Below are 14388 nucleotides of genomic sequence, written 5' to 3'. Positions count from 1 at the left end.
TTTAGCACTAAAGGCTAAAATATCATACCCGCGTCCATATCAGCAGGTAGAATCTTGTACTTGTACTTGTACTCACAGGTACCCAGAGGAAGGAACAAATGGGAGTCTCGAAAGCACTCCTATATTCCTATAGAGAGCTGGGGGAGAGTGGGGGTGTTGACATATCGAGGGGCCCGCTGGCCACTCCTAGCGCTCCATAGCGCAAGCAATAGCTCGGATGGTGCGCTCTCCAGGTGCGGAGGCCACCGGTCACGAGTTCGAGGCCCTGCTCAACTCGTGATTTCTCATCAGGGTCTCTCCCCAATAATTTTGCAGGTCTTGGACGTATGCGTGAAGTCATAATGGTAGTGCGACCTGCCCGTTGTTTGCGGAGCCCGTGAGACTTCGTCGATATCTGGATGGACGCATGGTGTGTGTATAGTTTGTAGGTCTAGCGTGCGCTCTAGAGGGGGTGCGTCTGCATGCGTGGGTGTGTGTGAGTGTGTTTAAGCATGCGTTCAACAGATACTACTGCCGTAGCTTAGTAGTCCAAGCTTAAAAAAACTACAAAAAAAGGACCAAGTAGCATAGGAGACCACTATATTTTGGGTATAATGTCCTATGCAAAGTGTGTGATTAGAACAATCAAAAAGCGAGTCACCGGTTGGGTTACCAAGGGCCAGAAGATTAAAGTCTTATTTGGTTCCTTTAGTCACTGGACTAAAGTTTAGTCATCTTTTTGTCGCCCCTTAGGGACTAAAGAGACTAAACTATCTTAGTCACCTTTTAGTCATCATGTTTGATATTTTATATACTAAAAGTGACTAGTTTAGTCACCCCAAACCAAACAGACCCAAATATATAATGCCCCCCAAACCAAACAGACCCAAATATATAATGCCCTCTACATGAGTCCGTCGACGGCATCCAGTTGACGCACTCAGGCTCTAAGCCGACCTAGCCACAATGGGCCTATTCGGCGGTCATGCTACTGGACTCCAAGCGATCATGTGGTGATGGCGGAGTAGATTGAGTGCGAGCTAAGGCCACGTATAACGCTAGACGCTTATAGGTCGTTGTACTGTTTTCATGCCACCGTGGAGCACAGCTTGGCCAAGAACGGGCGCTTGCGGACGGCGTCGGCGCTCCGCAAAGCAGCAGCGCTTCGGCCGGCTTTCAGTTAATTTTGATATACAACATGGTTTTTGCATTGTAGATTAAGCAGATAAAAGAGATGCAATTTGTTTTTTTTTTTCCTTTAGACATGCGTGGATGTTCGCGTATTTCTAGATTTATTTCAGGATTTAATGCCGTTGTTCTTTCCACAGTAGGTAACATGCTCGTCCATAGCGAGACGTTTCTAGTGACTTTATCAGTCTCGAGATCTATTAGCTCAACAGTCTTTCATAGGTGTTCATAAAGGGAAAGATATGTGCATACATGTATGAGTGTTTGTATGTATACTATGATTCTTAAAAAAAATCGTGTAGAAACCACACCACACAAATGTCATATGATGAAAATTAGGGCGAAATTGTTGTGTGGGTGGGTGTTAGGGGGGGGGGGGGGGGGGTTGTTTTTATTTTAAAAAAATTCCGGTTGAGTAGTTAGATGTTGTGTAACGTGCGGTTTTAGAGTTGAAGATAGACTACTGTGATATTTTGAGGTTGAAAATTCAGATTTTACCGGTTAGCAATGCTTATGTAAGAGTATGTTACATTAAAAAGAAGGCTTATTCTTTGTAGGCAAGGTTGCCTCCAAACTGAGGTCATGGAGTATCATCTCGTGAAATGTCCCATCGAACAATATAGTGCCGGCTCTCTCACTTCATTTTCTGCAAAATCGAACCATCAGTCTCAACCCCTCTAGATATTTCCAAGCGCACCAGCAATAGTCTCGCTACTTCTGGAATCAGTAACAACAACCACATTTACGCACTTGCAGCTGTACGATGCATCAGCCCATGTGTTCTCACAATCTATTAAAGTTTTAGCATCCTTTTGGAAGGGTTTGGTTTGATGAATTATTGCATTCTAGATGAGATAGCGCATCATAAATTTATTCTATAAATTTAATTAAGTAAACTTCTTTACAAGTACTAATTAGAAATAAGATGACGATAGATCAATTCATTCAATTTGCAAACGGAGAAAATGTGAAGTACTTTATTCTTTGGACCAAACACACTATTAGCACCTAACATTGAATCGATCACTGTCTCTAGTATTTGACACTACTAGATATTTCTCAACTGACAAGGAACGTAATGGAAGATGATGCCATGGACCTAGTCTAATTTTAAGCATGCCCACTCGCTAGGGTAGAATCGCTCACCGAAGACGACAAGCAAGACAGTGGAAGTGGAAAGAGGTGGATATTTCCGGAGGAACGTTAGGCTGGACTTGCCTCTCATGGTCATGGGACACCACAGGACCACAGCTTTCATGTCGCTCGTCATGGTTGAAGACTTAAGCCTTCGTCTTCCTTTCTTTGACCACTTCATTGTGGAAAATGGTGCTACAAGTCAGGAAGCGTCAGCAGCAACCTAGCGAAACCGTGTGCCAACGTGTGCAGGACAGAGATAGGTGCAATGGTTCCAGAACCGGAAATGGCAGTTAGCTCAACAACTCGAGGTAGTAGGTAATATCATGGAGAGCAAACAGAGTTCAAAATTGACTCAGAGCGCTTGAAAAGAGCACTAATTAGCTTGCTAATCCTCTTCCGCGTTTTAGGATACATGTATCTTGTGAGATGTGCTGTTTTTTTCAAGCAGTATCTACATTCAATTTGGTCCGATGCATCCTCGGAAGATGATGTCAAAATCCACAGTTTATTTCCTCCATTATCTAAAAGAAAATGTTCGCTAATCCTCTCCCATGTCATCATTATCTATGTTCTGTGACGAGTGAAGTTATGGGGGGAAAAAACTGTCCGACGTGAAAATACACGTCACACACCGAAAATCTGTTGACGCAGTGAAACTGTAGAATTAGGTGATGCTGTGCCGTGTCATCATCAGGCGAAGTTTCGAAAAGAAAGTGAAAAACTGAACAATCAAAGGTGCAGGTCACTCGGGAAAAAGTCTAAACGAAAGTAACTGGTAAAATAAAGGCATCCATATATGAAAATAGCAGTCTGACGAATCAATGAGCAGCGTATACAAAACCTACCGCTGATCTGATCATAATATGATAATAATATAACTAGGAAGACGATAAGAGTCCGCAGTAACCTGATGTAGCCTACTGAATATAACTAGGAAGACACCTGTACAGCGTATACAAAACCAACCGCTGTGTACAGGTGATGGAGATTGTACATGTTCAGTAGCCTACTGAATATAACTAGGAAGACAATCTCCATCACCTGTACACAGCTACATCAAGCCTACTGAACATGTACGACAGCAGGGAGCAGAGCACTGAGCGTGCATGGTGACAGGAGCCCCAGCTCTGCTCCAAACCATGGTGGATCAAGCGTACCCGCCCTTCCACCCGCCGCGGTAGGCGTTGTCCCTGCGGTTGTTCCTGAAGGCGCAGCAGCCGACGGAGTAGACGATGATGATGAAGACGAGGAAGATGATGCAGACGACGGCGACGCGCTTCCAGTCCCGCTTGACCGTGGCCACCACGCCGGCCTTGCACGACTGGCAGCCGTAGCAGAGCGCCGAGTTGCTCCAGGTCTGGCAGTCCGGGTCCGACGATGAGTTGGTGGTGACCGCCGTCCAGTCCGTGCCGCCGACGTAGGTGTAGCCGCAGCTGGTGGGGGGCTTGCAGCAGCCAGACTGCAGGGAGAAGACGTACAGTACAGATGAGTCTTTGAAACGGAACACAAACGTGGCCGGCAGTATCGTGAAATGTTTGGATTCTGCAACCTAAACGTCCGGTGAAAGTGCACCAGACCGTTGAAATGTAGGCATATATGTGCTAGGAACGAAAATTCCTGCTCCAATAATACAAAGGTCAGAGCATTGGGAGCAGGTACTAATAGTTGATTGAGACTGAAGAAACCACCACAAAATACTAGCAGTAATCCTTTTGACAAAATCAACGCTAAGTCTGATGCACTGTTTCTAGATGTACAGTTCAAACTATGCACGTCTGATGAAGATGCACAACCGTACAAGTAACCATCAGCCGGCCCTGAATAAAGGTTTTTGCGTTGGAAAAGCAAACATTTTCGTCTCAGTGTTTGACATTAGCAGATTAAGCATATATACACGTATATTACTAAAAGAAAGAAACCGATCGAGTTTTGACGAGAATGAATAATATAGATTAAAAAAATACCTCGATGGGGGAGAGGTCGGAAGCCATGAACTGCGCGATGGTCTCGTTCTTGTCCTGCAGCTTCTTACAGACCTTGGAGTCCTGGAGGCAGCTCCTGATCCTGTCCCAGTTCTTGGTGTTCTCGACCCGCTTCTGCAGCCAGTTGGAGTAGTCCCCGAGCCTGTACTCCTTGTACCCTCTCCCGGAGACGGCATCCCCGGCGCCCTTATTCGTCACAACGAAGGCGAAGACGGTGAAGCAGAAGAGGACGACGATGAGGACGAACATGGCGAGCAGGTAGACCCAGAGCAGCCAGGTGACGCGGCAGCATGCGCCGACGAGCCCCGCGAGGGAGACGACGAGGAGGAAGGCCCCGACCGCGATGAGGGCCGCCCAGAGGTACCGCTCGCACTCGGTGCCGTCGGCGCGCCGGCCTAGCCAGATGCCCGCGCCCAGGATCGGGATGGAGAGCAGGAAGGTGATGAAGTTTAGGATCCCGATCAGGTTGTTGCTCAGGCGGAACGGCATGGCTGGTGGACGCCGGGGTGCGGGACTGCGCGTGGGGTGGGGTTTTGTTTGGGTCGCGGGGAGGGGAGTCGGGGGCACGCTGAAATGCACCGTGCGGTCTGATGGTTTTGGGGGCGTGGTGGGCGGGCGTATTTGTAGCCGCCTTGGTTGGAGCTGGAGTCGGAGGGGCGCCGAACCAAACGGAAGGAAGGAAGGAAAATGCTGCGCCGTGGAGGGAGGGAGTGCACGCGCAAGCGTATTGACCGGGTACTCGTGTACTTTTCCTTTCTTAAACGTGTTCCTGGATGATAGCCTCAGGAGCAGGGCGGGGTCTGAATAGTTGCAAGATTTTCATCATTCGACGCGTTCGAGCTCTGAGTCGCTGTAAATGAACGTTGGCGGTCTTCTTCGAGTTGGTAACGACCTGCACTGCAGGCAGATATGGATACACAAACACACACGCACCGCGTGACCAGCCGCCGGCGGTGAGAAAAAACGAACAAAAGCGACAGCGCAGGTACCGCCCCTCGACGCGCTGAAGGTATCCTTCCGTGTTCTCCTCGATCTATACGCTGCGTAGTAGATGTGGCAAATCACCAGGCGTGGCAGCCGGATTTTGTGTAATCCTGCTCTTCTTTTCCGGGGTCTTGCGTGCACTGCCCTGCCACGGCGAGTGCCTCACAAGTTTGGCGCGATTTTTTTTTTCTTTTTCCATGGCCTGCCGCTTTCGACGATCGTGTCAAGGCCAAGCTACCGCGATCGTCAACGCCGGCGAGTGCGGGTCGGTCTTACGCGGAGTCTCGTGATCCTGGGCCGGGCCGGCGCTGTCGTACGGGGGGAGGCGCGACACGGGTGCACACGGCCGTACGTATTGGCGACATTTCGCGGAATCAGTCTACTTAGCACGGAACGCGCGCACAGATCATCGCGCTTATGCTGATTATTACATGGTTTAGCATATATGTGTTGAGGGAGGGAATAGGTTATAGGTGTGAGTAATTCCATGTGACGCTTTGTTTTATTCTTTCAAGTTTGAAATTTGCCCACCCGATATTCTTTGTGAGTAGTGACTGTGGAATTACTGTCACTGGTTGGTGCCCGGTAATCTGTTTTTGTGTGTGTGTGTGGGTGGGTGGGTGGGTGGGGGGGGGGGGGGGGGGGGGGATTTCAAGTCTACAAACTACAAATGATACCAGTAGGCACAAGCACCCGAGCTTGGTAAATTCAATCCCAATAATGAGCTAACTCGGAGTGTTGATGTGGCAGGATTACCGTGTTGCTGCAACAATCTTGATTTGCCGCAACTACTTTTCCATATTTCCATAAGCATATTGTAGAAGGTCCAAAACACTCCATTACACATGAAGTTACAGAGAGAAAAGAATTAAGCTGCAGAAGCTTGATACTTTATAGCTGGTGTGAGGCGTTCAGATATTGCTTGCGTTTGGTAATGAACATGTTGAGCACCTAGACCTAACATCTGTTGTTAATATGGTGAGAAGGCTGGCAGACCCTAGCCGTAGCATACTAAGCCAACTGAAGTGGGAGAAATGCAACCAATAAAATCTGAAGAAAATACGAAAGGAAGGGTCGTGGCAGCGTCAAGGGCAGTCTCAGTTGTAGAACGCCATGGAGGCATGGAGGACCAGCTCTTGTGCAGTTACAACATCTGGATTCTGCCGCCCATCTTGTTGCCTTACAGCCTTACAGGGTTGTAGTCGTGGTTGATGCTGGTTGATGCCGGCTCCCGCAGGGCGGTCCGTGACAGCTCTGTTCAGAACCACAAATGCTAGGAGCTGTAAAAATTTGGAAAATGCAACAAGACAACAAAGAAATTTGAGGACAGACTCACAGACATTAAAAATCCATCTTGCAGTTCCAGCTACACGTAGAGCTATAATACAACTCAAACTTAATTAAAAGAAATGGTATATAGTGCATTGACATTTCATCAAACATCTCAAAGGCATATAAGCAAATGGGGCCATGTTTAGATTGCAAAAAATATTAACTTGATGAATAGTAGCATTTTCGTCTTATTTGGTAAATATTATCCAATCGTGGACCAACTAAGCTCAAAAGATTCATCTCGTGATTTCCAACTAAACTGTTCGTTTAATCGTTTCATTTACGTGGTTTATAAATCGACTGATGTTGTTTTATTATGATAGAAAAATACTATATCATGGCTTACGTCGGTAGAACCGACAACCATGGCAACTCGGTAAGGAATAGCTTGCTGGAGCAACTGGAGGAGGAAAAAACCAGAGCCCGTGGGTTTGTTGAGATATATGCGCATCTGGAGTTCTGGACCAGAGAGCAGCATGATGGAGGTATGCCAAGTCTGCGGCAGGGGCTGAGCGCCTGAGCCCACACAGGGGACAGCGCGGAGAAAGTGAGAGAGCAGAGGTGTGGGAGGGCCGCCACAGGCGCACTTGAACCGGAGAACTCTTGGTGGCCTTTTTCACTTTTTCTTCACCTCGCAGGAGGAAGAGCGCTGAGCGCCTGAGCGGAGGAGCCGAAGGAGGGAGAGAACTCGTCGTTTTCCTCGTTTAGAGCTAACGCTACTATTTAAGCGAATGAGCGTGCAGCAGGTGTCGCACTGTCGTTTCCTAGGAACAACGGTAGCACACGGCTCATTTGACGCTGGGACACGGGTGCAGGCAGAAGGAGGCACACGCGTCCACGCGACGCTGGGCTTGAAGACACCAGAGAGCAGGGATCCCATACGGCATTAGGAAGCTAGGCCCTATTTAGATTTCAAAAATTTTTACTTCAAAATGTCACATCGAATCTTACGGCACATGCATAAAGTACGGCCCCGTTCGGCTTACCCCATATTCGACTTGTTCGGCTTGTTTTTTCAGCTGGAACAGTGTTTTTCTTTCACAATAATTCAGCCAGAACAGTGTTTTCCAGCCAGTTTCAGCTAAGATTCAGACCAACGAACGGGGCCTAAATATAAACGAAAAAAACTAATTGCAAAATTGGGTGAGAAATCACTTGACAAAACTTTTGAACATAATTAGTCCATAATTAGACACTAATTGCCAAATACAAACGAAAGTGCTACAGTACCTGAAACAAAAAAAATTTGCCATCTAAACGTGCCCTTAGTAAGGGCATGTTTAGTTCCCAAAAATTTTCACCCCAAAGTGTCACATCGAATCTTGCGGCACATGCATGGAGTACTAAATGTAGACGAAAAAAACTAATTGCACAGTTAGGTGAGAAATCGCGAGACGAAACTTTCAAACCTAATTAGTCCATAATTAAATACTAATTACCAAATACAAACGAAAGTGCTACAGTAGCCGACCCAAAAAAAATTTGGGAACTAAACGCGCCCTAAGTATTCGGGGCTCAGGATTAACTGCTTAACTGTTGCTGCTGATTGTGATGTGTTGTTGGCCACACCTGCTCTTTCTTTTTCTTTTTCTTTTCTCTCCCAGGGACACTTCCTCTTTCTTTTTTTGAGATTGACGCTTCCTCTCTCTCTCTCTCTCTCTCTCTCTCTTTTTGAGATTGACGCTTCCTCTTTCATCCGAACAACAAACTTGCACGGTATCCTTTGGCGAGAAACAGTGAAATTTAGCCCATGGAAAGATTCTGTGCTGTGGCCCAACTTGACAAGTTCACTATTTTTTTAGGGAGAATGTCCATTCGACCTTCCCAAGGTTATATACCCAAGTCCGGATCGTCTTATTACCCAATGGAAAACGGGTGTTTTGTGCTCCTCCATGATTTGGAACAATGGAAAACGGGTTTTGTGCTCCTCCAACATGCTAAAGTTCAATTTTGAAACCGTTGGAATGCGCTAGGGGGAGTAAAATCAGATTGTTTCAAAAGATGACGGAACCTAAAAAACTGGTTTCCATTGGGAGAGACGAAATATGATTTTTTTATTTTATATTTTCTAAATTCATCCTTTGTAATAGTCGTCTAAATCAGAAAATTGCATGACCATACTGCCGCCGCCAACTAAAATTGCGGAACTACATACCACCAGCTGAGCCGCGGAATATTTGTTACTGCCAAATCATTAGGCTGAATTTTATTTTTCTGTCAGCTCATCTTAAAAAACCATAACTTTTAGGAAAAAAATTTTACAATGAAAAATTCATATGAAAGTAGTAGAGAAAAAGGAGATCTATAACATTGCAGTTTATGACTTTTTTATTTAAGATTTGTTAAGATACCTAGAATTGTTATCGTCGGTGCAGCAAGTGACCAACACGTAAATATTTATAGTTTTGTCGTACGTTGTGATCGGATGTGGCCTAGCACTCAATGACACAGGGTTTATATTGGTTCAGGCAACGTGCCCCACGTCCAGTTTGAGTCGGTCGGTGACTTTATTCCTGAGCCCAGGTGCTCGAAGTTTGCTGTGGAGTTACAAACGGAAGGGAGTAAGATAGGGGATGCAAGAGGTCCGGTCGGACTCTGGACCCAAGGGCCGAGAGGGACAGGAGCTCCTACGTGCGCTAAGTATTCGAACGTGTGCTCTGTGTAGCTTTAGAGTGTCTAAAGCTAACAGAGGGTAAATCGATCGCTGGTTCTTCGAATAGTTCGATAGTCGTAGGTTGCTCGACTCTGTGAATCGATCGTGTATCGATCCTAGTGGTCGAATCGTCTGAGAGTCGTCCGGGAGAGAGCGCATCTCCTTTTATAGATGAAGATGACGGCCTTACAAGAGAGAGGGAGAGAGAGAGAGAGAGAGAGAGAGAGAGTACGTACGCTACTAAGTCTTATTGCCCACGTCGTCGGGTACAAGATAATTGTAGGCGCCCACAATACTGTTAATGTCAGATGCATATGGGAGGTTCCGTCGTCTTCTTCTGGTATGACAGATGTCGGCGCCTACCATACCGTTGATGCCTAGAGGCATGTGGGTGGTTTTACCGTGTTCGCCTGGTATGGGAGTTGAGGGCGCCCACAACACTGTAGGGCAAACGTCAGCGCCCACAACACTGCTAGGGCTCTGACATGCCTGGAAGGTGGCAGGGCACCCTTCTGATATGCCCTGTTGATACTATGCTGCAGGTGTACAAGGTACGATCTTTGGTATTACGGTTGACTTGAGCGCCCTGCCTTACTTGCTCCACTCGTTTCCTAGGTCCTCACCGAGCGAGTGTCCCTGGTCGGTTGGTCCCAGTTAAAGATGGCAACGGGCGTGGTGCCCGTGGATAGTACCTTCTTACGCCCGCGCCCGCCAGCTAAATCTCTCGCCCGCGCCCGCGCCCGCGACCCGCCACGGGCAACAAACCACGCCCGCGCCCTCCATCCACGGGCATGAAATGCCCGCGGTCATGCCTGTGTGCCCGCCAGGTTGAGCATATACATAAATCATAGTGCATTACAAGAGATACGAAGATACATATTCACAACAAATCGTGTATATATACATATATTCGCTTGTAGGTCCCACATGTCAGACCTGTGGAGCGGGTCTGGCGGATAAGCGGGCGAGGATAGCAAATTTCTTTGCTCGCGAAGAACTATCCTCTGGGTTCAGGATGGTGCCCGCGCCCGTGCCCGCGGGCAAGAAGTGGTGCCCGTATCCTTGCCCATCGGGTTCCATGCCCACGGGCATGCAGGCATTATGTGCCCGTTGCCATCTTTAGTCCCAGTCGGCTCTGACTGCGCCAGTCGGAGAAGAGCTGTAAGCAGAGGTTCGGTGCATCCTCGGTCGAAGACGCGGGTTAGAGTCGGAAGCGGTGCTGGCCAGGCCTTCTGGTCAGAGACGCAGGTCAGAGTCGAAAGCGGTGCTGGCCAGGCCTTCCGGTCAGAGAGGCGGGTCAGAGTCGGAAATGGTGCTGGCCAGGCCTTCCGGTCAGAGAGGCGGGCCAGAGTCAAAAGCGAGCGTCGTCCTTTCCTTGGCCAGGCCTTCCAGTCAGAGATTTGGATCGCCCTTCTACGCCGGCCTAGGAGTTGCACGTCGTTCACAACGTCGTCTGCTGGTCTGAGCTTTTGATAGGAAACAGTTTTAGTTGTGGCTTTATCGATGGAGCAGATTCACTTGGGGTGCTTAATCTGTTTTCTGGACCGTTTGACCCTGGTAGTTAGAAAGGGTAAAATCTCCATAATGCCCTTTTTTCTCTTTTTCTTTATTTTATTTCCTATCTCTTTTCTTAGAGCATCTCCGGCAGTAGGAGAAAACTCCAACCCAAAAACTAGTTATTGGGGAAGATACAAAACGTGTTTTGAGATTTTGAAGGTCTTCTCTCTAGCATAACGAGAAAATCCAATCCCCAATAAGAAAAATAGTGGATTGGGGGAGGAGAGATCTCCCCTTTATTTGAGGAGTGGGAGACTATGATTTGAGGGACCGAGAAATTTTTTTCTCATTGAGGTTGGGTTTAGGGAATTGCTGGAGCTACGAGATCTCCAAAATAACAGTTTTTTCTCATTGGGGTTAGGAAAGGGGACTGCTGGAGATGCTCTTACTTCTTTTATTTTATCCTCCCGTTTCTCTCTCCTCCTCAGAATCAAACAAACGCATCGTTATCCTCTCGTAACCACAAACGTGGCCATTGAACGCTCCGCCCGTTTCTCTCTCCTCCTCCCGCTGCAACCTCTAGCGGTGTCGAACGCTCCTGCGGTCCACGCTCCTTGCCAGTGCACACGCGCACAGCCACGCCGGTGCACAGGCACTCCGCCTCGCCCGTCGTGCTCACGCTCCACATCCACCTCGCCGTCACGCTCGTGCTCCACCTCCACCTCGCCGTCGTGTCCGCGTGTCATCTCGCCGTTGCGTCCGCGTAGCCTCGCCCACCCGTATCGGGGCAAAAGAGTTCAGGCCCGAGCGTTGTCAGAGGGAGCCGGTGGGAGCTCGATTTTCTGGCTCCAACCCACGTCACTGGCACGTGAGAGCGCAAAACAAGGGGATCTTTCGTCGAAGCTGTTGCCTTTTTACCTGTTTGGTTTGGGGAGCAACAAAACAGCTCCAGGAGATGCACCTTAAGCCATACCAAACGGCCCCTAAGTAGCCACAATAACATGCTACATGCAGCACATAAAAAGAGCAGCCACAACTAGAAGATCATAACAGCAGATGGTATTTGTATGCATGACATTTTTCATCCAACTACTAAGGCGCCCAATTGAGATGGTAAAAAAGAAATGCCCACTAGAAATCTAGTGTTACACTTGTTAGCCTTGGATAATTCAAAAATTTTGGAAATCTTGCTAGCCATCATCATTCATAGGCTAAATAAGGGAGTTGTTAAAATCTAGGTGTCTGAAATTTAGGTTTCTTGCATGCGACGGATATTACGCATATTTTATGCTAAAATTATAGCTTTAGCTTGATGCAATTTTGTTGGCATAATCTGCAATTTTTTGATCCAAGAATAAAAAACTCGATAGACAAAATCACAAACGTGACAAATCTAATATATATTGACACAAAGACAATTAACAATTCATATTTTTTTCTATAGTTAGACAAGGACAAAAAAAATAATATGTTGTAACACAAAAACAATTGACAAGTCACAAGAGAACAAGTTACAAGATGATTGAAAAAATTAGACGAGGGAAAAAACGAGGGAGCTGATGAATCCCGTGTCCTGCTACAGCTAGCGTGTTTGGATAAAGATCTGATAGGCAAAGCGGGCCAATACAAAGAATACGTACACCATCACCAGCACAAGCTACGGGTCTACGGCACAAGATCAGACGGACGAGCCGTCGCCAGAACAAATGAAGCATTTCAGTCGACTGATATATATATAGGAAACGTGGCTAAATAATGGTTGCCATGTGTAAAAGAACATCGTACCCACATCCATTCCACCCAATGTGTGAGGATTTTACCGGTTAACAAAACCACATGGGACTACCGCATGTCCAAATTACGCCAGATAAAAGGTGAAGTATATTTGTCCCCTATTCCTATGTTCTGAATGTAGTCGGATAGATAGTACGTTGAGTCGTCCCAATATAGAAATGAAACAACAAGAAATGCTTTAACGGGAAACATGTACTCTCTCCGTCCTGAAAAAGTAATGTTCTGTGATTTAAAATTTATCCTAGAAAAAATAATGTTATAAGTTTTAGACATGCTGTTGGCCCACAAATCCAACACCAAATTATCAATTGAGACGCTCTACCGTTTGTTACCTGCCTCGGATCTCTGCATGTTTGCATGCAGCGCGTTTAATTAGGAAGTACACCACGCACTAGTAGAGAACAGACCTTTGATCTTCGGTCAAAATGGACTCTAGTCCCTGCATTTTTTGCGCCCGGGACTAGAGAGACCTTTAGTCCTGGTTGATGGCTTCAACCGGGACTAAAGGTCTCTGCCCAACGGCTACTGCGCCAGACAGAGGTGGCAGGGACCTTTAGTCCCGGTTTTGTATGAATACTGAGCGAGGGAAACATGTCTTTGCTATGTACTTCTAACAAAGCTTCTCTGAAACTCATCTTTCCTTTAGCACCTCGCTTCCAAATCTCAAAATAGAGACCATCAAATCCCTTGTGAGAATGATCAAACTCCATGCTACGGATATGTTCCCTGAAACCGTATATAGCTAACTAGAAGTGGGGAAACATTGGGGAAGCCTGCTGCAATCTCCAGCGCTTGAATATAAAACCACATCTCCAATTCTATTCCACCTATATGGCAATATGTGCCATCTTCCACATAATCTTCAATCCACTTAGTCTCATTTGCTAACACTTCACAGTACTGGACATATGCTAGATCTTCGTTGGTATTATTAAGAGTTGAGTGGTAACGCTCCCAATCTAGATATGTGGCTAGCGCCGGACGCTCGCGCAGCCCGCCCTTGATCGCCTCGCCCCGCCCTGCACGTGGTCCCCGCCGCTGTCGCAGCGTCCACGGCTCCTTCCCAGCGACCTCCTCTCTTTCCGTGCGGACGGAACCCGGGAGCCAGGATGAGGACGAGCACGCCACCATCCGTACGACCCAGGCGCGCCACGTGCCCCGACCGCCAGCACCTGGCTCGCCGCATGCCCCCATGACTCTCTAAACACACCTCTAAAACATTAAACACTTGAATGCAACATACGTCTCAAGCAGATAAAACATGCAACATACACTTGTAACATGTATGTAAAACATATGAAACATCCAGATAAAACACTTGCAACATGAAAACACTTATTGCAACATAAGACTGAAATAGTTGAAACCATTGGAACATACTCTTGCAACATGTGTGAAATATATGCAACATCCAAATAAAAAACGCTTGCAAACATACGTTTGAAAAGAGATGAAATATTTTGAACAAACGCTTGCAACATGCCTCTGAAACACTTACAACATCCCAATCTAGCTTTGCAACATATCTCTGAAACATTTGAAACATACGCTTGCAACATGTCAGGTGCGACACTCTAGTGGGCGGCGACCACCTTGTTAGGCGAGCTGAGGAACTCGATAACCGCCTCGATGGGCGGGCAGATCGGTGCTAGGAGGCGGCGGAGCAAAGAGCACCATGGACTTGGCTCCCATGAGCTTCTCTGCTACCGGGGTGCGAGGAGCCTCGAGGCCGGCGCGAAAGGCACGGCCGCGACTCCCTCGCTGCCTGCAGCCGCAAGAGGAGGTGATGAGGAGGACGCTGGCGCTAGCAACAGCGATGAGGGCAGGGTGGGTGGGAGGCAC

General features: G+C 47.4%; 1 protein-coding gene across 1 annotated transcript; it reads right to left on the bottom strand.

Annotated features, from left to right (window-relative positions):
• Positions 1 to 3073: 3073 nt before the first annotated feature.
• On the bottom strand, positions 3074 to 4894 carry LOC136541967 (tetraspanin-8-like). The gene is made up of 2 exons (XM_066534170.1): positions 4269 to 4894; positions 3074 to 3763 (listed from the first exon to the last, which is right to left on the bottom strand). Exons 1-2 carry the CDS (start codon positions 4773 to 4775, stop codon positions 3452 to 3454), a joined length of 819 nt encoding a protein of 272 aa, XP_066390267.1. The 5' UTR covers positions 4776 to 4894; the 3' UTR covers positions 3074 to 3451.
• Positions 4895 to 14388: the final 9494 nt, after the last annotated feature.

The sequence above is a fragment of the Miscanthus floridulus genome, chromosome 3, assembly GCF_019320115.1.
Source record: "Miscanthus floridulus cultivar M001 chromosome 3, ASM1932011v1, whole genome shotgun sequence".
NCBI lineage: Eukaryota > Viridiplantae > Streptophyta > Magnoliopsida > Poales > Poaceae > Miscanthus > Miscanthus floridulus.
Note: the sequence above shows the minus strand (reverse complement) of the source record. Positions and strands in the feature narration are given on the sequence as shown.